Source organism: Mirounga angustirostris, unplaced genomic scaffold (genome assembly GCF_029215605.1).
Source record: "Mirounga angustirostris isolate CCGP_5_RB_7025 unplaced genomic scaffold, mMirAng1.0.hap1 SCAF_15, whole genome shotgun sequence".
NCBI classification, from domain to species: Eukaryota; Metazoa; Chordata; class Mammalia; order Carnivora; family Phocidae; genus Mirounga; species Mirounga angustirostris.
In genome coordinates this window covers 519,562-543,939 of record NW_026991723.1, presented here as the reverse complement: position 1 = coordinate 543,939, position 24,378 = coordinate 519,562, and the positions used below count along the sequence as shown (strand labels likewise).

The 24,378-nt window shown below is 41.5% G+C and overlaps 2 protein-coding genes across 4 annotated transcripts in view; one reads left to right on the top strand and one right to left on the bottom strand.

Moving 5' to 3' along the window:
* Positions 1–24,378, bottom strand: part of CENPP (centromere protein P) — a 238,457-nt gene that overhangs the window by 85,767 nt on the left and 128,312 nt on the right. The window lies entirely within an intron of this gene.
* ASPN (asporin) lies at positions 944–23,094 on the top strand. 2 transcript variants are annotated; one of them, XM_045882075.3, is made up of 8 exons: positions 944–1,139; positions 5,710–5,987; positions 8,164–8,276; positions 12,879–13,092; positions 14,666–14,776; positions 18,987–19,080; positions 19,485–19,623; positions 21,826–23,094. In XM_045882075.3, the coding sequence occupies exons 2-8, from the start codon at positions 5,738–5,740 to the stop codon at positions 22,021–22,023; spliced, it is 1,119 nt and encodes a 372-aa protein (XP_045738031.1). In that variant the 5' UTR covers positions 944–1,139; positions 5,710–5,737; the 3' UTR covers positions 22,024–23,094. The 2 variants fall into 2 exon arrangements, with proteins under 2 accessions (XP_045738031.1, XP_045738032.1); XM_045882076.3 differs by lacking the exon at positions 944–1,139 and adding an exon at positions 4,074–4,141.

Below are 24,378 nucleotides of genomic sequence, written 5' to 3'. Positions count from 1 at the left end.
AGGGCCAGCACACTGCAGGTCCACGGAAGGGCATTTTCTTTATGGGGGGCTGGCTGCCCGCCCGCCCCTCGGAGGCACCACCTGCTCTCTGGGCCGTGGCTGCCTCACTTCCACACGCCCCACTTCTCTGCGAGGTGGGAAAGGACAGATTCTTTATGGCAGGAGAGTGCCGGCCCTGCTAACCCACGGGAAACACACTCCGAAAACAGGTTGGCCCCCAACTCTGCGCACCAGGAGATCCCCTACAGCTACCTGTCACTGTGAGTCGTTCTCAGCAGACGGAAGAGACCCTCTCTGGAAGGATGAGGTCCTAGCTGCGGTGGGAACTGGCATTCCCGAGGGGGTGCATGGTACAGGGAAGGCTAACAACGCTGTCCTTCTCAGACGACGGCGTCCTCCCACTGCCAGGTCCCCCTGCACGCTCTCCTGGAAAGGGAAAGCCCACGCTGGCGACCCCGGAGGCACATGTCCCTGTTGGGGCCGGGCCCTGCGTAGGGCCTCGTGTACAGTGACCCGGCATGCCCGTGGCAGGGCTGAATGCTTCCGAGCACAGTCCGGGCGAGTATGCTTGACGGGATGACTTCAGTGGCATGGCCCCGTTCTCAGGTACAGCTGGACCTGGGTTTACACGTCCGTGACGTCGGTATGTTTTACCAAGATGGATGAACATTTTGTCAGTCTACATAGGGTGAGTGGTTTTTAAACTTGTGATCTATCAGGATTTGCTCATTTAAGAATTTCATAAAGTATTTTTTCAAATCAGGTATTTCTTGAGCGACTTTGGCTGCACTTTCGATGGCCAGTTGCCATGCATTATTAAACTCCCTTTTTTCCTTCGGAATCTTCCAGTAGACGTCTAGAGTTTAGCTAGAAGTCTTGGCTACGATACAAACAGTGATGGAAAACACATGAGCAGTAACAAGTTTTAATCCGGCCCCTCAGTCCTACGCCGGCTAATCTGTGGAGGCAGCTTACTCCAGTGTCAGCCAGGGGCAGCCACACGGCTCTCGAGCGGTGGGCCGCCCGCCCGCGGGACGCTTCTCACCTCTCCTTCGGCAGCACCCAGAGCAGCAAGACGCGACAGGGAAGGAGTACGTGCTGGGGGCTTCGACCCTCAGGACGGGCTCCCTCCTGACGAGGTACGTTTTCAGTCTTTTCTTCACAGCTGAAGGAACAACTCCATAGCTGATACTAAGGGGACACTGACGTTATTAGCACCACTGCTTGTAAAACATGACCAAGGTTACCTGCAGAATTCCTTGAAAGTCAGCACTTAAATACAGAACATAAAATTACTCTAGCCTTTAAGTTTTATATAGAATGGATTCGTTGTCATGTAACTGACTTTTACAGTTAAACGAAAACCTGTTCTGATGCTTCACCATAAACGTTAACATGATTGATTTTAAAAATATTTAAACCAAAATCTCTTGAGTATGTTCTTTTAGGAAAATAACATGACCTTAAAATAATTAATGATAATGAAGTTTATGGATATCACAAAAACATTAAGCGAAACAGTAAATATTTCTTTCAAAATGCAAAACTATGATGTTTTCTAATGTGTTTTCAAAATATGAATTATTCAAATGTCAGTTTTACTTACACATTTGAATATTCACATTGTTTTTGATAAATGTCTTCCTTTTTCTTATGTAACAAGATAGCACTGGACAGTAAACATGGAGATGCATATAATTCCAAGAAAGAACAGTTATCAGCAATACTTCAACTAGCTCCATATCCAACAGGAAAGATCAGAAACTTCTTTTCACACAACTCCATAGTCAGAATTTAAAATAAAGATTTCCTTTGTCCTCTCCCAAAGTAAATTTTTAAAAATCTTAGGTGAAAAGAAATTAAACAATGTAGTTGGTGTCCTACTTCCTCAGAATCTAAACAGAGCACAGCATTCCTTCTTGTTAGTGTGTTCGGAGGTGTGGCAGCCACGAGCCGCGGCCACATGCTGCGGGTGAAGTCACAAAGAAACCTGAGGGTCTGTCTCTCTCTAAGAATAAAGTGGTTTTTTTTTTTCAATCCCAAGAATCATTGAGTGGTTCAAAAGGAAAAAAAAAGGAAATACAAAGAACTCGTAAGCCCACACACATGTGAAAGTATCTTGATGTTTTTAATTTGTTTTCGGTATTTTACAGCACAGCGTGGTGGAAAGAAGTCTTCTGTTTCCACCAGCTACCCCACTACAAATGAGTGTTTGGGTACCTGATCTGAGGTTTGAGACAAAGCACTTTACAAGCACAAGTCTTAATGCACCGTAGGAGACACTGGGGAACAGAGAGGTAGAAGTGTTTTGTTTTTAAGATGCACTGAAGAATGAAGGACAAAAACTGGTCTAAGGAAAGGCAGTCACAACTTCTTTATCAAATGCGATTTACATTTCCAGGGTAAAGCGAATTATTTCTTTAAGGACAGTGTGGCCTTTAAAAGCATTAGTTTCCTTCCAGAGGTCCTGTAAGCGTCCAAGTTCATGTCCGGATGCTGAACTTCCTTACTTGTTCAAGTACAGGGCTGAGCCTCGATTGTACCTGGATCCAGCTCAGATGCCCTCTGTGAGTACACACATGGAGGACCTTTATCACATTTACACCTGACATCTGCTGCTAGCACTTGTGAGTGGATAGGGACAAGTGAGCCAGGGGAAAAGTCGCCAAGCAGACCTTTAAGCATGGGATTTAAAAGCACAGTGACTTATTTTCCTAATAATAGTGTCTGAGAAGAAATACCATTTCACTTAGACAAATTTTTCAATCTAAGTTTGTGGAACATTTAAGTGGAAAATAGGAGTTTATGCAAATTCAGAGACACTTCTTAGCTCCATTTCCAGTCCTGAGAACCTGGCCAAACCGCGTGCCCCGTCCTCTCTGAGGAGAGTCTGCTTACTGTCTGGAAGTCACTGTGGCATTGGGGCCGGCCTGGGGGGGCCGTGCCAGGGGTGGTGCTGGGGGCAGGCAATGCAGGAGCGAGGAGGCTGACCTCGGCCCCTCTGTGGGAGCAATGTCTCAGAGGCCCTTCCTGGCTACACCGTGCCATGGTTTATTACGAACAGCAGTAGCACTGAAATAATATTCCAGATATTCTGATTAAAAGAAACTTGAAACCAAAGTCCAAAGCTTTCCATGAGTAATAAACTCTGGCAAAACTGGTCTAAGCTGGGGAAATACTAAGTCTTCCTGAGAACAAAACACAAATATTTTTAAAGGTTTTAAAAATAGCACAATCTAACTACTGCCCAAACTTATCAAATAAGAGCTTAAGCCTAAATATTAATAAACTAAAAAATTTAAAAATAAGACAACTAAAAGTCACATCATTTTCAATGAGAAATAATACTCTATATTCTTTCTGAATAATGGAAAAACACTGCTATATAGCATTCCCTCCTGGACATCCCAATATTTTTCTACTGATAAAAAAATTGGTCAACTAGGATAGGGCACGGTTTGGGGCCTACTATCACTTGTACTTTCTCGCCTCAGATGAAGGGTGTAAAGGGTGAATCCCTCATGGAATCAAGGCTCGCCTGACTTCTCTTTTTAAGGAGCCAGGACATAAAAGAATGCAGAGAGATCACATTAATCTTCTATGGCTAACAGAAGTCAGAAGTAGCACGGAGAGAACATGCCAGAAGGCACTTTGGGTCTCCATATAAAGAATTTCCTATCGGGTGCCTGGGTGGCTCAGTTGGTTAAGCGACTGCCTTCGACTCAGGTCATGATCCTGGAGTCCCGGGATCGAGTCCCGCATCGGGCTCCCTGCTCGGCAGGGAGTCTCCTTCTCCCTCTGACCCTCCTCCCTCTCATGCTCTCTGTCTCTCATTCTCTCTCTCTCAAATAAATAAATAAAATCTTAAAAAAAAAAAAAAAAAGAATTTCCTATCAAGCAGAGATGGACAACAGGGGAACCGGACGCCCCTTGAGGAGCACTCGCTGGAGTCATGCAAGCAGAGAGTGGACACACTAACTGACCCAGCATGTTCCGGGGAGAATCCAACACCCGGACGGAGTTTCATCTACGTGCCATTTCCTGACTCCGCAGGTCTCCTCCCTCACTTGCAGGGGAAGGGCCCAAGGAGGCACGAACAAGGGGTGCTGACCCAGCAGCCAGCAACCAGAAAGCGTCCCAGGTACCCAGCCTGCTCTAGCATCTGTGTGCCACCCAATGCACAGGGAAGACTGGAAGACTGTCTTAGATGATTTCATAATTTTGGAAAATTACAAAGACTGTACACTTCTCAAGTGACAGTTAAGAAACCATGATATGTAAACACACCTGTAGAAAAATCTGCCATTAGATGACAACAAATCTATGCTCACAAGGCTCTAGATCATTCGTTCTAGTTTTGTGTGGGCTTTAAAAATACAGCTGAAAACAAATAACCCCGGCCCTCAAAGAAACCAAACGAACAAAACTCAGTGGAAAGATGAGCAAGAAAAGAGTAAGAAAGTCTGGCCCTCAGACGCTCTGGATCAGGTATTAGACAGTGAACAGATTAGAAGGAGGAAATCCAAGTACACTGTGGAAAAAGTGACCAAGTCTGAGAGTGAGGCTGGCGGTGGGGAGGGAGGGTCATTACAGACAATCTCCAGATGTGAGGCCAAGGGGACATGGGGGTTTTACTTCGAAAGGGATATAGATATTAAGGCAATGGAAGGATATGGAGAAGAGGGAGTCAGGTATGATCATCTGTTTTTGTTTTTAAAAGCACTCATTAGTTTCCGAAGTATAACAGTAGTACTTATTGGCCATTATAAAAGTTAAAAAAAAAAAAAAAAAAAAGATGACACACGTCATTCATGGTTCTACTACCCAGGATTATCAATTAGCTATATTTGTGCCAAGTTTTTGAGTGTTTGTAAGTATACTTTACATATGGATTTTTTAGATTTGTTTTTTGTAATTCCAAAAATATAATGTTCCATATTTTTTTTGCAATTTTTTAAAAGATTTTATTTATTTATTTGAGACAGAGAGAGCACAGCAGGGGGAGTGGGAGAGGGAGAAGCAGACTCCCTGCTGAGCAGGGAGCCCCATGTGGGACTCGATCCCAGGACCCTGTGATCATGACCTGAGCCAAAGGCAGACGCTTAACTAAGCCACCCAAGCACCCCAATATTTGTAAACACTGCAAATATTTTGTGAGTTCAGAAGTATTTTGTGGAATACATACACCCTATTTTATTTTACTATTTCACTTTAACCATTAATATTATCTTTAACTTTTTGCTATTATATATAATTCTGTGGTGGACATCTTTATGCACATTAGAATTATTTCCTGAGACTAGATTACAAAAAGAATTAGTGGATGAAAAATAAAGATATTTTTAAAACTTCCAATGCAGGGGCGCCTGGGTGGCTCAGTCGGTTAAGCGACTGCCTTAGGCTCAGGTCATGATCCTGGAGTCCCGGGATCGAGTCCCGCATCGGGCTCCCTGCTCAGTGGAGAGTCTGCTTCTCCCTCTGACCCTCCTCCCTCTCATGCTCTCTGCCTCTCATTCTCTCTCTCGCAAATAAATAAAATCTTAAAAAATAAATAAATAAAAAAAAATAAAACTTCCAATGCATATTGTGCAACTGCTTTCCAAAACCTTTTTATAAATTTACTCACCCAGCAATGGGTCAGAATGCCACTTTGTTGTGCTCTTACTCTGATTCTGTTTAAACTTTAACTTTATCTCAGTGTCTCCTCAGTCCTAGGTTGGCCCCTACACGAGATAACATGAAGGAGTGCGTGCTCCTAGCGCTCTTGGCTTTATGCTCTGCCAAGCCCTCATTTCACCCTTCGTACGTGACGCTAAAGAACATGATGCTGAAGGACATGGAAGATGGAGTGGATGGTGACCCTGGTGATGCCAACTCTCTTTTTCCAACAAGAGAGCCAATCAACCCCTTCTTCCCTTTTGATCTGTTTCCAACATGTCCGTTTGGGTGCCAATGCTACTCGAGAGTTGTACATTGCTCCGATCTAGGTAAGAACACGTGTCAACCTGTTTTGGAGAACATGTCATTGTGATAAAATTGAAAGGATAGTAAGAGTCCTCGCTGAAATTTCAAAAATCAGCTCACTAACTGTAAAGCAATTTGTCATTTAAGTTTTTTGAAAATATAACAAATATAGAACATTTCCTTCTCTTCTCAAATTTGAATCAAAATGGTTCGTTTTAATTTCCTTCAGAGAGAATGGACATCACTGTGGTTCATTTCAGGATGTCAGTAGTTTGACAGTGTGCTTTCTAGTAACATTGTACAAGGACAAGATAAATTGCCTGTCTAGAGCCATAAACAGGTTATAGAGTTTGTGAAATCGCTAATGTAGACATTTTAAAGTCAATGCTCTTTGTTTTGAATGATTTAGGTTTAGAACCATCTAGAAAAGAAGTGACTGAACTAAATCACTTTCTAAAGTCTTAAAATGCATAATTCTCTGCTGAGTACTTTATTTTTCTAAATATTTCTAATGAGGACGCTCTTGAATAGAGGGGTACACTCATACCCTGTTCAGGGAGAGGGTATGATGGGGAATGCATACCAGGTTCACTGTACCTGCCCATTTCCAGATGAGGGGCAGGCTCAGACCTGCCTCACTGTGGGAAGCCAAAGTGCGGCACTCACTTGTCATTCTGTACATACCTCACCTCTCCCTCGTGACCACAACAATGAAAAGGGTCTGGAGCCCTGTCGCTCTTTCCCCCTCAGAAAATGAATTTCTTTCCAGAGCTTCCAATTTCATCAGGGGTGGGGTGAGCAAGGTCACTCCAAGTCTAAGTTACCTGGTGCTTTCTGCAGAGCCGCCCACTTCCTCCAAGACATTCCACTTCATTTCCTAAGACCAAAATCATCTCCTATCAAAATGGCTACCTTGCCAACCTGCCAAGTGACTCCCTTTCCCTCTTTCTATCTGTGGTCAAACTTCTTAAAGGAGTGAGTCATCGCTGTAAACTATGGAGGGAAAAGTACTCAGGGCTACCGGATAGAGTATTTTGATACTGAGCCCTTCAGTGGGGCTATTAAATATACTACTGCTCCTTAGGAGCAAGGATGGCTCCCCCAAAAGCATACTAACATCTGAAACTCCCTGTAAAATGCATAAAAAAGGATGATGGATGAACGGTAGGTATAGTAAAATGTTGATGGTAGAAAGAGACTATGAGTTTTCACTGTAAAATTCTTTCAACTTTTCTTTAACGTTTGAACATTTCAATAACAAATGTTGGGGGAAAACAAGAGGCCCCAGGTTTGTCAAGCATAACTACTTTATGGCCTGACAAAAAGGGTGGGTATGTTCGGCCATCTAGGGAAAGCAAGAAAAGTAAGGAAGAAATGCACCAGGTACTGCTCTGGGTAATTTCCTGCTCTTCTTTGTGTTTTAATTCAAGAGGGGAAAAAAACATTAAGTCTTTAAGTAATTTAACTAACATGACTGAGTACCCACATACACAGAGAGCATGATGCAGCTGAACCTTAACCTCACATCACAGAAAGAAAGCTACTATCGTCCCTGCAAAGAGGAGTGCGAACTGACAGGGGGGTCAAAGCAATGGCTGGAAAAGACCCAGCGCTGTGGGGGAGGGTGTCAGCAAAGGTCTACCGCATACCCAGACATCAACAGGGAGTTCTAGATGAGGAAGTTTTTATAAATCAAATAACTGACAACTGAGTAGGGCACTTCATTGTTAAAGGAAGTGCATAGTAACATTTTAAAGAATGTACATGAAAATAATATAATTTATTTTCTAAGCACAACTTTGTACATATTGAGGCTTCTTAATATGATCAAAACCCACAGGTTCCAACTCAGCCCCACAACAGCCTGAGTAGTGGCAGAGAACGTCACTGCTCCTCGGCCCTGGTGCATCAGCAGAAGCCGCACCTCAGCTGTGGCCACCTCCCTGCAGTCATACTGGTGCGCCCTAATTTACCTCCTTATCTGTCACCTTGTGCAGATGAGCAGTGACAGCTAGACCCAGCTAGACACCTTGCAAAAATATATAAGTTACTTGAAAAGGTCTTTAGGTCTTTCCAAAGAGCAAGGTTTTGCTGTTTCTTAATGGTAACTGTGGATTTTAACAAATGTACATTTCTATCATATTAGAAAACTCTTCTTCAGCATATCATGTGTGTGTAACATGTTCGTTTATTTCTTAGGTTTGTCTTCCGTCCCAAGCAACATTCCATTTGATACTCAAATGGTTGACCTTCAAAACAATAAAATTAAGGAAATCAAAGAAAATGATTTTAAAGGACTCACTTCACTTTACGTAAGAATATATATGTTCATATTTAAGTGAAAATCTCTATCACTGCTAAAAGGATTACTCATATTTTGTGTAAACAAGTCTTACTTTTCTGTGTGTGAAGAATGACAAAATCCCTGATATTCAGTAGTGTTCTAGTTAATGAGAAATTAGATTTGATTAATTTAATTCAAGTGATGTTACCTGAAATGAAAGCCAGGTAAAAGGCAATGGGCTAAGAATTTAAGTAAATGGTCCTAAAATGAGCTTATGATCTATTTAGGTAATCACAGTCACTATACACTAAAATGAGTAAGATGATGATTATTTATAAGAACTCATTAGGATATAGTTTAAGAAAATCTGTACCCAAACCTGTTGACTTATCTGAAGACACCATAAATCTCTGAGAGCAGGACATGCATTATATCTAATTAATATATACTTGTATGGCTTTTTTTCCCCCTAGAACTTTAAAAATTAAAAATGATTTTTCCTTACAATGTTTATTAATATTTTAATATTCTAAGATTTAAAAGATTCTTAGTTTTCTATGTAACCCTTAGAGCCTCTAGATTTTAGCAAGTAAAATGTCTAATTTATTTTGGAATTGGGTTTGGGAAGAGCCCGATTCCACACGTCCCAGCAATGGGGTGTCCACTCTTCCCCTCAGCACGGATTTAGGGTGGTGGTGTGGAGGGCAACCAACACTCCCCTTTCAAGGCTATGTTTGCACATTCTCATGCTGTGCTAAAGGGCAGAAACTTAAGGCCTGTCACGTCCAGGGCAGTTACAGCACTGAGAGGAGAAGGTACAGATACCGTGGCCACATCATTCTCTTTCAGATCCACGTAGGCCTGTTCTCCTGTCCTCTTCCAAGCCGCCCTGCCTTCCCATCACCCTCGGGTCAATGTGCGGACCCTGATGACCCATCCTAGCAGGCAGGGAAGGGGACTATTCAGTCCCATTATGCAAGCAGTTCATGTCTTCTGGATGAGCAAGGACACTGAGGCTGGCCATGTTCTAGGCACCACAAGGAATGATCTTTCCTTAGGCTACCTATCCTCTTGGCAAAGCCACGCTGCCCTGTGATGCCAGGTGTGGGCTACCAGGGCCATGACTGGACAGCTTAGATTTGGTAAGACTCCATAAGTTCCCATATATAAAAAAAAAGAGCAATTGGAAGAGCATATATTTATCTTATACCTGAGGCATCACTAAAATATCAGGACAATCCCACCAAGAATCTGTCCAGTCCATCCCACCAAATTCAGACCACAGAAACTTCCGGAAAATGGCAAGGCCATTATTAACTCTCAGAAGTTGGAAATACAGCCTACGAATGCTTCTACCACTTCTTCAACTTTCTATTGAGCTACACAACCACAAGAATAATTAAAGTCGTATTCAATACCAAAATCATAAAATTTTTGATTTGTCATACAATTTTATTACATCTTGGGAGTATCCCAGGGACTTAGCCCACTTGTACTCCCATTATTCACTGGGAAATGAGTCTGAAAGGTGTCAGGAGCTGTGTTAGGCTTGTTTCTGTGTGGTCAGTTTTATGTGTCACTTGTTGGAAGGGTAGTGGGTTCTGGAGTCCGGCAGGCCTGGCTGGGCTCAAACCTTGGCCCCACTAGAAGTAAGCACTGGGCCAGGGGCTTGCCTCACCAAGCCTGACTTCCCCTGCCAAGACAGAGCTGTAACAATGCCGTGGAACTCACTCAGAGGAACGAATGCCCAGCACCCAGTGGCTCAGGGCTACCAACAGCCCTCGTGCTTCCCGACTGGCTCAATGGGAAAGCACTTCTCATTGCACGCTCTCTACCTGAATTGTGCACATGCTATTTTAAGACATTTAATTATAATATCATCTTGTATGGTACCTGTCCTTAAAGAGAATCAAAAGTGTTTTCCAGATCATCTATAAATTCTCCATGTTTCGGCTGGCTGTTTGGCCTTCTGGTTCTTACACAAAGGACAATCCAGCATTAGGGAATGAGTGGGATCATTACACATGCCGAATTTGCAGTCAGCTGGCTACAGCCTCACTCATCAGGAGGACTTCCTGTCTGACTTCTGAAAAGCTACCCTTTTCTCATCTTCTGTCCTTACCTATAACCACACTGCCTGGGGCTCTGTGACTGTCACTTCTGGAACGGCAAGGGCAAGGGAACTGTAGGCGCTAACCCAGTCTGCGGGGGCAGCTGCATGAGACCCTCCATATAAACTCATTCCATCCTGCACTCCTCACTCTTCCTTTTAGGTAGCTCTGGCGATGCACGTCCCAACGGGAGGATACCAACAATTCCCAGGCACACACTCCCTCTGGGACCCCCAACAGTGGAGGCCTACAGTAAGCGCCCACCGTGGCAAAACATATCGCAGAGGGCAGAGGAACTAGGCCAGACAGACGCAGGTCACTCTTTGTCACTGGGCCCATTTCCTCAGTGCGAAAGGGAGAGAGATAATTTCTAACTTTGTATCATAGGGTTGAGTGAGGGCTCAACAAGTTGTTATCCCACTCTTCCCCAAAGGAGAAGAGAACACACTTAGCTGGTAGCATACAGGAAAAAGGACATGTTATCAGTTCCTGTTCTCCTTCAGGTGAGATGGTATACCTGACAGGAGGATAAGAAAAGGGCCTACAGGGCACCTGGCTGGCTCAGTCGGTGGACCGTCCGACTCCTGATCTTGGCTCAGGTCTCGATCTCGGGTCATGAGTACAAGTCCCAAGAGGGGCTGCTCTCTGGGTGTGGAGCCTACTTTAAAATAAATAAATAATAAATAAATAAATAAATAATAAAGGCCTACAGGAAAGAGAATAATCAAGGGAGTTTAGCTGCCAAAGTGTTTGTATTTCTTCTGTGGAAGAACCACGGCGTGAATAACACTAGAAAGGCATATTAAGTCCGTCTGGAAACACTGGGAAGGTTGGTGTAGAATGGGATTGGTGACAACATTCATAAACGGAATGACTCTAGAGCTGCTCTCTGAAAGAAGGTCCCAAGGAATGAAGCCCCCAGCCACTGCCCTCGGGAAACATGGAGGAGTAGTTCCTGCTGCCCAGCACACCCAGGTGCTGCAGTCAGGCCCTCTCCACATGCCTCATGGGCTTTGACTCCTGACAGTGCAGAGCTGGGCTGCTGTCTGAGCTTGGAGCTCCTCTGAGGCCGCTGCCACGGGGCCCTGAGAAGGGGTTGAGGCATTTCTCAGGACCCACTGCTGTCTCCCCAGTGCCTGAGATAAGTGGGCACTTTGTAGCAGTTTACGCCTACACATCTCCAGTCTGGGAAAAATGCTTCACATCAGTAAACATAAAAGAAGTAAGGTTTGGGGGCGCCTGGGTGGCTCAGTCATTAAGCGTCTGCCTTCGGCTCAGGTTGTGATCCCAGGGTCCTGGGATCGAGCCCCACATCAGGCTCCCTGCTTGGCGGGAAGCCTGCTTCTCCCTCTCCCACTCCCCCTGCTTGTGTTCCCTCTCTCGCTGTGTCTCTCTCTGTGAAAGAAAAGAAAGAAAGAAAGAAAGAAAAGAAAGAAAGAAAGAAAGAAAGAAAGAAAGAAAGAAAGAAAGAAAGAAAGAAAGAAAGAAAGAAGGAAAGAAAGAAGGAAAGAAAGAAGGAAAGAAAGAAAGAAAGAAAGAAAGAAAGAAAGAAAGAAGGAAAGAAAGAAGGAAAGAAAGAAGGAAAGAAAGAAAGAAGGAAAGAAAGAAAGAAAGAAAGAAAGAAGGAAAGAAAGAAGGAAAGAAAGAAGGAAAGAAAGAAGGAAAGAAAGAAGGAAAGAAAGAAAGAAGGAAAGAAAGAAAGAAAGAAAGAAAGAAAGAAAGAAAGAAGGAAAGAAAGAAAGAAAGAAAGAAAGAAGGAAAGAAAGAAGGAAAGAAAGAAAGAAAGAAAGAAAGAAGGAAAGAAGGAAAGAAAGAAGGAAAGAAGGAAAGAAAGAAAGAAAGAAAGAAAGAAAGAAAGAAGGAAAGAAAGAAAGAAAGAAGGAAAGAAGGAAAGAAGGAAAGAAGGAAAGAAGGAAAGAAAGAAAGAAAGAAGGAAAGAAGGAAAGAAGGAAAGAAGGAAAGAAGGAAAGAAAGAAAGAAAGAAAGAAAGAAGGAAAGAAGGAAAGAAGGAAAGAAGGAAAGAAGGAAAGAAGGAAAGAAGGAAAGAAGGAAAGAAGGAAAGAAGGAAAGAAGGAAAGAAGGAAAGAAAGATTCCCTGCTGAGTGCAGAGCCTGACCGGGGGCTGAATCCCACAACCCTGAGATCATGACCTGATCCGAAATCAAGAGTCGGACACCTAGCCAACTGAGCCACCCAGGTGCCCTCTGAATAGACTTTTAGATATAATACCATCGATTACTTCCATGAAGGGAAATGGGGTGCGGGGGGAGGAGGGGAAGGGCTTAACTGCGTGAACATATCATCTACTGAAAGATAAACCAAAGGCTCAAAACCACTCTGTTCCAACTCAGTAGTAAATATTTGTTTTAGCTTAGGTTGGACTGGGGAATTATTTACATATTAATAAAGTATGTGAATGACATAATTTCCATTGTTTTCCACAAGTAACTAATCACTGCAGAATATTGGTAAATCAAATCCACTTTGTAATATGGTCTATCTCTTTATGCTTTATCTAGGCTTTGATCCTGAACAACAATAAGCTAACAAAAATTCACCCAAAAGCTTTCCTAACCACAAAGAAGTTGAGAAGGCTCTATCTGTCCCACAATCAACTAACTGAAATACCATTTAACCTTCCCAAGTCACTAGCAGAACTCAGAATTCATGATAACAAAGTTAAGAAAATACAAAAGGAGACATTCAAAGGAATGAATACTTTACATGTTCTAGGTAAGTTTACACAAACGGATGATACATTTTGGAATTATATGCAATATGCAAAGATAGAGGTCTTCATCATCACCAGCAATGTTTAAAACTGGTAATTTCCAAAATTAACTTTTTTAATCCAATAATCTCTATCTATCTAAGCCATTTATAATTCAAAGTATCAAACAAAATTTATAGCCCTTAAAGAAATACGCCGTTTCTAACACACTCTCAAGAATCCCCTTTGAAACATCTACTGTGGTTTCAGTTTTCTGATTGCACCCTAATCGGTAAAATCTGTTATGCATATTTAATTTAAAGGTAGTATTTTTTTAAAAAATAATAAGGTTATGCTTACACCAAAAAAGGTAGTATTTTTAATGTGTTGTATAAACTACTCAAATATAATGTACACAATTAATTCAGAGATTATTTGAAATGTACATCTAATTTACATTATCTGCTTTAAGACTGCTGAGCTAGAGAAATTTCTGTTGTACATTATAAACTCCACCCTATTTTACTTTTAACACCCATCGTATAACCATGCCGTCTCCCTCTCCAATATTCATTCAAAATTCATGATCAATATTCTTTTTTTTTTTTTTAAAGATTATTTATTTATTTATTTATTTATTTGACAGAGAGAGACATAGCGAGAGAAGGAACACAAGCAGCGGGAGTGGGAGAGGGAGAAGCAGGCTTCCCGCTGAGCAGGGAGCCCCATGTGGGGCTCGATCCCAGGCCCCTGGGATCATGACCTGAGCCGAAGGCAGACGCTCAACGACTGAGCCACCTAGGCGCCCCTCATGATCAATATTCTCATTAACTTCCTCACTCACTTAGGTCAGCCAAATGCCTGGCACTTACCAAACAGCCTCACTTACTGGCATCTCCCCAAAATTATATTTCTGTTAATCAAATAACAATTCCTAATTGATTTATAATTTTAAAAGCTTAGGTGACAAATAAATGTATACTGGAAAACACAAATGTTTTAAATTATATGAAGAATTATCTTTTTTCTATTTTTTTTTTAAAGATTTTATTTATTTATTTGACAGAGAGAGACAGCGAAGAGGGAACACAAGCAGGGGGAGTGGGAGAGGGAGAAGCAGGCTTCCCGCGGAGCAGGGAGCCCGATGCGGGGCTCGATCCCAGGACCTGGGATCATGACCTGAGCCGAAGGCAGACGCTTAACGACTGAGCCACCCAGGCGCCCCAGAATTATCTTTTTTCTAATGTAATATTAACACAACAAAATATGCTCATGGTCAGAACAGAGTGATAACAAGTCATTGACTTAAGCAATTCAAAGCAAAAATCTACTATATATGTTTTCTATAATAAATCTATTCTAGTATTAATCTACTGTAATATAAGCATATTGTTACTTCAGCCTATGTAATACGAAGCAGTCTTTTTCTGAGAGCAACAGAAAGGGGAACAGATAGACACAGAAATAAACACAGCAAGTGAAAAAGATGCAGGAGAAAGCTCGTATTTCTCAGAATGTTCTTGGGATGTCTGTGCCCGCACTGAGTCTCCTTCATACACACGGATGCATGCTAAATTATGTCATTTGCCCCCACAGAAATGAGTGCAAACCCTCTCGATAATAATGGGATTGAACCAGGGGCATTTGAAGGAGTGACAGTGTTCCATATCAGAATTGCAGAAGCAAAACTGACCTCAGTTCCTAAAGGTTTGTATTTATTTACGATAAAGTACTTAAAAAAAATTGTCACCTTTAAATGACCATGAAATGTATTGTTGTAAGCTGTATACACTGTCGAACCCAAGGCGGTCATAACCCTTTTTATCAGTAGGTCTGGTCAGGGTAGTGTGAAATTTGTTGTTTTCTCACACACACAAAGAGCCATACATAGTGCTTTTTCTTTTTCCTAGTACGAAACCAGAATCTTTTTGTTTCCCCAGTGAGAACAAACATTAAGAAGTAATGAACTTTTTATTCCTTCTTCCTAACATTTACTCATATATACCTGTCATTCCGTCAAGAACCTGCTAGAGGTGGACATTCTCTAGAGAGGAAGGTTGGGGAAGACGCACGGGGCCTGACTGGGGCAGATGCAGGCTCTGGCAGGGGTGGGCATGCACCCTGTACCCCATTCTTCACTCGGGTGCTGTGGAAATTCATGAGCCAGTGCACAGAAAGGTCTGAGGATGGTGTCAGGTACCCAGTGAATGGATGGAGACTTGTTCTTTGTGATGGGACCTGAACCTGGTGCCTCACAGTTAAGTGCCTCTTAAGTTTGCTACTGGACCAGTTTTCTAACCGTCTACTGCAAGCTCCCGCTGTGGCAATGAGCTAGATCGGCTCGCCTTTCTTGGGAACCCTGCTCAGAGTCCGTTCCTCGTCTCTGACAGGGGTGCTCTCTCTCAGCTATGATGATGACCTGAGTCAGAAATAACCCCTGTGATTAATCATACAGTTTCCTTTCAAACAGCTCTGTCCTTCAGTGTCCACAGGAAAAGCAGAGACTTCATTGAAACCTTTTTCTACTATTCACCTGATCCAGAAGATTAACAAAACAAACATCAACTCTTAAGTTAAAGGACACAGCAAAGTTGCTCTTAGGAATCAAGTGGTGATCTTTCACTTAGGAGAAAAATCATATAAAGTAAAAGTTGGAAAGACAATTTTGTTTTTATACAGGAAAAATCAATTTAATTCAGAACAACACAATTAAAAAGCCACCTTATTTAGCATTCAATAAGGTGGTTGTTTCCAACAAGAAACCTAACATGATTTACTTCTCATCTTTCAGACACCACCAACAAAAATACATGCCACCTAACAAGTCCCATACATGAAAAGCCTCTGACATGCTGACAGTGGATGAACGTGAGGGGCAGGCAGAGGGCACGAGGGGAGGGTCAGGGAAGAGAAAGGCCGGAGCTCACTGCCCCGGGGCAGTGCTCACCAGCAGCACATCCCAAGACCAATTAATTCTCTTCAAGTTTCAGTGCATCTTAAAAATGAAGGCTTCACTTCTCATGATGTTTTCGAGATTTTTCCAAAGGCTTAGGAACGTATAACATCTTTAGAAATTTGTTTATTATTTATTTATTTAAGGATTTTATTTATTTGCGAGAGAGAGCAAGAGAGAGCGCATAAGCAGGAGTGAGGGGCAGAGGCAGAAGGACAAGCAGGCTCCCCACTGAGCAGGGAGCCCAATGCTGGATTCCGGGGACCCTGGGATCATGACCTGAGCTGAAGGCAGATGCTTAACTGACTGAGCCACTCACGTGCCACTATCTTTAGAAATTTAAATTGGAATTAAATCTCTCAACTTATATAACTGCTCTTTCAAGATCCCTACGACATTCAAAAGCCAGTGGACTTTTTTGTTTTTATCATTTATTTGCTAAAATGTGAAGGCTGACTGCTGAAATCCAATCATCACTAACCCCTGCGGCAGGATGAAATTAGGCAGAGGCCCAAAGGGTCCTGACCAGACCTGACAACGTTAACACAAGGAGGGGTGAAACGTGCCTTCCTCCTGGGTCATTTGGAAAACTCTGCTACAGAGCAGCACTGCATGGAGGGGAGAAGACACCTGTTTGAACATAGGGTAGGAATAGAAGGATCTGTGCAAAAGCAGGCACGTGTTTGTTGACAGTCACTGAGCTCCCACCCAAACTCCTACATGGCTCATCTACCCTGCAGGGGCTCTGCTTTTCTCCTGGGTCATCCACCTTCTCCACGCCCTAGCAAAGGGAACGGTCCCCTCAAGTTCTACAAACCCTCTTCCAAAAAGTTTCCCTGACCGCTCAACATGAACAGATTTCTCTCTTTGAGTTGCTACAACATATTCTAGAACAGGCTGGAACATCTATGATACTTTTTTAGTGATTGCTGTGTGTGTGATGGATTTGCTCAACTAGTATGTAACGTTTCTGAAGAGAGAACCTCCCCTCCGTTCTTTTTACATATTGGAGGATATAGTCATTCCATAGATATAATTCAATTCAACTAATCAGAATTCAAAAAAATTAGAACCCTCTCAGTTTAGAATTGTTTTCCTGTCCTCTAGGCTTTTTTTTTAACTTCTAAAACCCAAAGTAGACTCTGGAATCAACATAAATTCAGCCAGCAAATGTACTGATATGTAGGGGCGCCTGGGTGGCTCAGTCGTTAGGCGTCTGCCTTCGGCTCAGGTCATGGTCCCAGGGTCCTGGGATCGAGCCCCACGTCGGGCTCCCTGCTCGGCGGGGAGCCTGCTTCTCCCTCTCCCGCTCCCCCTGCTTGTGTTCTCTCTGTCAAATAAATAAATAAAAATCTTAAAAAAAAAAAAAAAAGAGTACTGATATTTATAAGGATGCTTCAATTACCTTCAACAGACTTAACCACTAATAAAGGAAGGAAATGTTTTCAGTAAGAGTTGGAAAAAAGAACACTTTTCCCAGCTAGCTAACTAGAACCTATGGTTGACAAATAATACTAATAAAATAAGGCGTGATTTAATTTTCTGGTTAATCTGGGAAGGGCTAGGGTCAGAACATGCAGGGGTGAGAAGAGAAAATGCCCACATTCATAGGGGACCTGGCGTGTGCCAGGTTACACTGTAGATGCTTCTCTTTATGCAGAAACTACGACTAACTGAAGAGAATAAATACTGCAATAGATTCAATATATCAAATAGGTAAAAACCCAGGTGGTTTTTATATAATACTAAATACTAAATATAAATACTAAATAAAAATACTAAAAAAAATTTCACTGGTCACCTCTGGGCATGGCACCAACTCATTACTTAAAAGAAGCAAGCATTTATGCTGCCTTTTCTGTAAAAACTGTGACTAAATAATTGATGAAGGAAAATTCTTTAGATACGAATCCTACTGATAAATGTATTAAGCATGACAACATCAGACAATTGCCATATTTACATTCTTAATGAAATAATAGATCCTGTAGCACTCATCAACAAACACTAAGACCATCAGGTGAAAGGCTTATCTACTGAATTTAATCATCTCTACATCGAAGCATAGCTTATATGAAATGACTAAGACAAATGATATGTAGAAGCCTCAGTCTAATCCACAAATGTGTATCTCAAACAAATCAATATCTGAAAGAAATCAATGCAAGACAGGGAAAAAAGAGGAAGTATATATTTAATAGTAGAAAAAAATTAAGAGATGGGAGAACCCAATGCATTCTGTAAACTTCTATCTGGATCCCGACCTGAACAAATCAACTGTAAAACAATGTATCTGAGATCATTAGGGAAAGGAATATTCCGTGATCGTGAAGAATCGCTGCGACTTCCGATAGCTGTGACCCTGACAGGATGGTTATGTGGAAACAAGAGGACCTAATGAGTTAAGGACATCTGGTGAGGCCTTTACAGGTGAAGTGACATTATGTATGGAATTTGATTTTAAATACTCCAGCAAAAAAACAAGTGAATGAAGAAAAATCAATGAACAAGCCAGTGATAGATAATTAATCTGGTGGATGAAAGACATGTGGAAAACTGGACACTGCAGTGGTGGCTCATGACACTAGCCTCTATTTCTATGTGAAATTTTCCATAATAAAAAGTCGAAAAGGGGTGCCTGGGTGGCTCAGTTGGTTAAGCGACTGCCTTCGGCTCAGGTCATGAACCTGGAGTCCCGGGATCGAGTCCCACGTCGGGCTCCCTGCTCAGCAGGGAGTCTGCTTCTCCCTCTGACCCTCCTCCCTCTCATGCTCTCTGTCTCTCATTCTCTCTAAAGTAAATAAATAAAATCTTTAAACAAAACAAAACAAAAAAAAGTTGGAAAAAAAAAAGCAGATCCCTAAAGGACTAAGTCTACAGTGTGAAACTTAACAAGTACATGAATAATTAGTTGGGCTTAGTTTTTTACTCCATCTAACATGCCTATTTCTTTTCTTACTCCAGATCTACCATCAACTTTACTGGAGCTTCATTTAGACTATAATAAAATTTCAACAGTGGAACTCGAGGATTTTAAACGATACAAAGACCTGCAAAGGTAAAAACCCCCTAAACCCCAACTCAGAAGTGGTAGGGATATGATGGAGACACTAATGAGACCCCTGGGGGAAGTGGAAGGACCTAATCAAGTCTGTCACTGTCGTGAAGATAAAATAAACAGGGACAGCTATTCCTTACTCTTTCTTGGGGGTAACAGAGGGACACCAAGTGAAATGAGAAGAACTTTTCAGATGCCCCCTGGTTGGTGTAGGTTAGCTACAGAGTTTTGCTGACAGTGGAGGAGACAGCTGTCACACCCTGAAATAGGTTATGACGTGCAACCAGGAAGAACCTTTCTCTGAACACAGACGCAAATAGGTCAGGCTTCTGTTTCCCACTCAGCTGTGTTTTCAGCTATCACAACGTCTGCCTAAGAGCTGATGCATTTTATGCCATTTTTAGGCTGGGCCTAGGAAACAACAGAATCACAGACATCGAAAATGGAAGTCTTGCTAACATACCACGAGTAAGAGAAATACATTTGGAAAACAACAAACTAAAAAAAATCCCTCCAGGATTACAGGAGTTGAAATACCTCCAGGTAAAACATTCTTCCACTTGTGTTTTGTAGAGACTAGTACTTTCCTTTGCTTCTGTGAGATGTAGGAGTAGCTGAAGCAAAGACCATGCAAGCAGCAAGGGTAACGCACATGTAACGAGTCTGCAGGTTGCCTGGGGTGTTCTTAAGATCCTCTTCTAAGCAGATGTTAGCTAAAATGCTCAGGTATCCCTTTCCATCCTCCAGTTTCTCCTAGTGCTGAAGCCCTTGTGGCAAAGTTACTGACCCGGCTAATTTCAGGTTTCTCGGGTGGCAAGGGCTATGTAAAGGCAGGACAGGTCAGGAGGAATCCGAGGAGGATCATATATCCTTCTTTCTGGAAACGTTTCACGAAGAGCATGTGCACAAGGCTCCAGGTTTTTTCATTATCAGTGCAGTGCTAGATTAGAAGTAGGTATGATTTTTTAAAATTGATGTCAGAATACATAATCAGAAGTCAGTATTTGGGGCACCAAGGATTCCTCTTTCTTCTTCTTCATTGTTAGAAACCTTTTTGTTTGAATTTGGCAGCTCTTGACCAGGTGGGAAGGGCCCCAGAATCCTTGGAGCATCTGATAGAGTTTTAGATCCTCCCAAGAACAAAAAATGAAGACCATACTTTGTACATAATTTTAGGAGTTTCACAGATCTCCCTGATTTTCACCTATGTTCCTCAAATTAAGAATTCCTACTGAATCCCATTTCACCTTAGTCCACTTTTCTCATGTGCTTTTCTTGATTTACAACATCCTCATCTTCCAAGAAGCAAAAACACATTGAGAACGAAACTGGGCCTTGAGTCACTTGCTGCTTCTTGATTTCTTCCCGATTTACCTATAAACAGGTTTTGTCCCCTACACCCCTTTGAGATAAAAGCCATCAAAATGGATGTGGTACAGACAGATGTTCATCTCAAGGCTATGAGTTTTACTTTTTTTCAAGTGTTGCATCTAAATGTCTAACCAGTGAGCACAACCTGAGTCTTTCCTTTCTCAAGCCATTCCCAATTTGCATTCTTTATTCACAAGTAAAGAATTTATTCTGATTCCAACTTCTGGCTGCTTTTAAATCTACCCATACTCTTACTAGCATTCTTTTTTTTAATGAATAGAATTAGAACACACAAAAAATAGAATTATAAAGGAGAACACAAGTCATAAGGGTACAATTCAGCAAATGTCCACAAAGCAAGCACACCGACATCCAGCAGTGTTTCCCAGTGAGGTCAATGCTGGGGAAAACTACACCTTGCACTGAACATGAACTGCCGGGAAACATGCATGAACCATACAAAGCACCTGTCACAAAATCCCCAAGACTGATAGAGGGAACAGGAGCCTCCCACACCAAACTTCAAAGGTTTTAGCAATGACTGGAGTTCTCATGACTGGCTCAGAACAATCTCACCAAAATGTAAAGGTACAACCTAGAGGTAATGACAGCCAGAACTGATACCTTAGCCTTACCTGCCAAAATGCTGTCAGTAGACTGCTCTTACTTCTCAGAAATCTCAATTGCCAAAAAGACCAAAGAAGAATTTAAAGGGCTGATAAAGGGAATGGAGGGAAGTCCCTATACTGTCCATTGTTCCTGAGTAATAATAATATAAAAGACATATACACAGTTTATAAAACTGTATTTTGTCCGTTGGTGCAAAAAAAAAAATTTGATTATCGACCCTATATTACACATATGTATTCAAGCTTTTAACAGACATATTTTTCTATAAAGCAACTTACAAAAAAGCAGTTCTACACTTCTTTGCCTTGATCACAGAAAATGCTAGCTAACAATTCATATTCACAAGCCTAATCTTGGGAGCATTCAATTTCATTCTTCTCATTTCTAGTACTTTTAAAACACAGTATTATCAACATGCAATGTAGTACACACACACCTGCTACGCAGGTAGCAGAAGGGCGGGGGGGGGGGGGCGTGTGCTGACCCGCAGTGTGCTCTGGGCCCCCACGGGGGCCCCCGCTGCACTGCACACACAGGACACTCTGTGTGTCACACAAGATCCCGAGAGGATATAATAAGTATTTAAGAGGCATAAACATACAAGTACATATATATTTTTTAAATGAAATACATTCAAATCAGTGTGAAATAAATGGACAAATAAACCCATGAACAAATGTGGACTATAGAAAGAACATCTTCATTTTACATCGATTGTGTACTTTCTTTCTCCTACTGCCACAGATAATCTTCCTTCACTCTAATTCAATCACGAAAGTGGGAGTGAATGACTTCTGCCCAACAGTACCGAAGATGAAGAAATCTTTATACAGTGCGATAAGTTTATCCAACAACCCGGTGAGGTACTGGGAAATGCAGCCTGCAGCTTTCCGCTGTGTTGTGAGCAGAATGAGCGTTCAGCTCGGGAACTTAAGAAAGTAGTTATTAGTATTATCCATTTAATATAAAATTTAAAAATTGTTACATTTGGAATACTTGAACTCTACTAAAAATGGTGGTATTATGCAAACAAGCAAAAGCTATTCCTAAGTGGTAAGTCCACCGACTTACTTTATGACAAAAAATTTCAACAGAATTTTGCAAAACTATTGCTACATCAGGATTAAGAGAAACATGCATCTACTGCAGTTTCCTTTTGTAAACAAATAGATTTTACATAAATCTTATGCTTGAACATTCTTTTCTCAGTAACAAAAAAAAAACCACATTCAGTATTTAACACTTTGTTATCAAGTACATTTTAAAAAGAACTGTACTGTAATTGGAATGCTTGACTTAGCAAAATTTGTGCTCTTTCATTTGCTGTTAGCAAACCAAAATTGACAAGAATGGTTACATGAAGAGAACATTATACTATTTTTATTCTTTAATAACTCGGGTAGTACTGTAATGTTTCTGTTAATGTTGAAGAATGATTTCATATAATCGTATTCAAATTCTCATATCTTAGAGCTTTACTGTCTTTATGTTTAACTCCTTATAATAAGGCCTTCCGTGTTTATTATCAATTTGACAGATGCTATTCATAACATCTGGTTTCAGACTATAGCACATGCTTTCTTAATTTAATTATTACCTGATTATAAAACCTCTATAAAAATATATAGTGACTGTTTATATAAAATCTGTAATTCACGTTCTTTATTATCTCAGTTATTGTAAGCTTTCAGTAGTACATCAATTGTTAGGTCATAGGACAACGTCATCTCAAAGCTAAGGCGTACTTTCAAGATGTCCCTTGTGAGACCCTGGCCGGAAGAGCCTGGAGACTATCCATTCTACACAAACTGTTTACTCAAATATGACAAACTAAACAACTCTGAAATACAGCTAGTATAACTGAAGAGGCAGAGTCCTAAACAAAACACACAGAAACAAAAGGTCTGTACAAAAACTAAGCATACCCTACGTATTTTTTATTTACATTCAACATAGGCAAAGCTAGAAAATTAAAAAAAAAAAAACATTAAAATATTGGCTTGAAATAAAATACTTGTGCTTTGGTTTAATTTTTCTTCTCCCACCCAGGAACATAAACTATTTTTCAGTAAACTCTAACTTATATATAACACTTTTAGCACAGTATTAATGCTTTCTCGTAGGAACATTACTGAAATACTCCCAAATATGCTTGTGCTATGAAACATTATCACCTTTATCTTAAACTACCACAAAAACTAGATTTTAAATAATTTTGAGGGTAGTCAAAAAATACTCCATATATGTAAGGTGGGGTGGAGGGTTTGAACATCCAGGTCAGCAATGGGTAAAACGGTCTTGTTCTTCCTAGTCATGGCCCCCAACTATGGCACTTCTGGCACCCTGGGCTGGATTGTTCTGGGGTTGGGGTGGGGACGAGCTGTTCTTTCCTTTGCAGAAGGTCTCTGCCCTCAAAACGAAAGGAGCACCTGCACCCCCCCTCCCACAGTGCAACACCCAACAATGTCTGCAGACACTGCCAATGTGGGGGGTACAAGTGGGGAGGGTGGAGTCTCATGGCAGCCAGTTGAGAACAATGCTTTACAGGAAGTTTACTTAATTTCTAAAATCTGACCCAAGTTTGGAAACTTGGAGCAAAACAGCTACTTTTGTTTTGTAAAACTATAGGGACAAGATCAAAGTGTGATTAATATAAAGAAGGTGGATTGCCTGAGCGGCTCAGTTGGTTGAGCGTCCCAACTCCTGATCTCAGCTCAGGTTTAGATCTCAGGGTTGTGAATTCAAGCCCTGCACTGGGCCCCGTGCTGGGTGTGGAGCCTAATTTAAAAAACAAAACAAATAAAGAATAAAAGTTAACCACCAGGAGTGATGACAGAATGAGCCCAGGGATGCAGAGCTTTGAGTTAGAAGGACAAAACCAGAAATCCAGTTCCATTGATAGTCCTGGGAAGTCACAATCTCTTTGAGTATGTCTCCTCATCTACAAAGGGTAGTGGTGACAAAGCTCATCAGCCATGAGGATTGAATGACAAAATGTATGTGAGTTTTCACAGAATGAGAACAAATAATACTAAAATTTGTATGGTACCACAGAAGACTGAATAGCCAAAGCAATCTTGAGAAAGAACAAAGCTATACTAATCCAACAGTATGGTACTGGCACAAAAATAGGCTCATAGATCCATGGAACAAAATACGAGCCCAGAAATAAAGCCATTCTTGTATGATCAATTACCATACAACAAAGGAGACACGAATATGCAATGGGGAAAATACAATCTCTTCAATAAACGGTGCTGGGAAAACAGGACAGCTACATGCAAAAGAATGAAACTG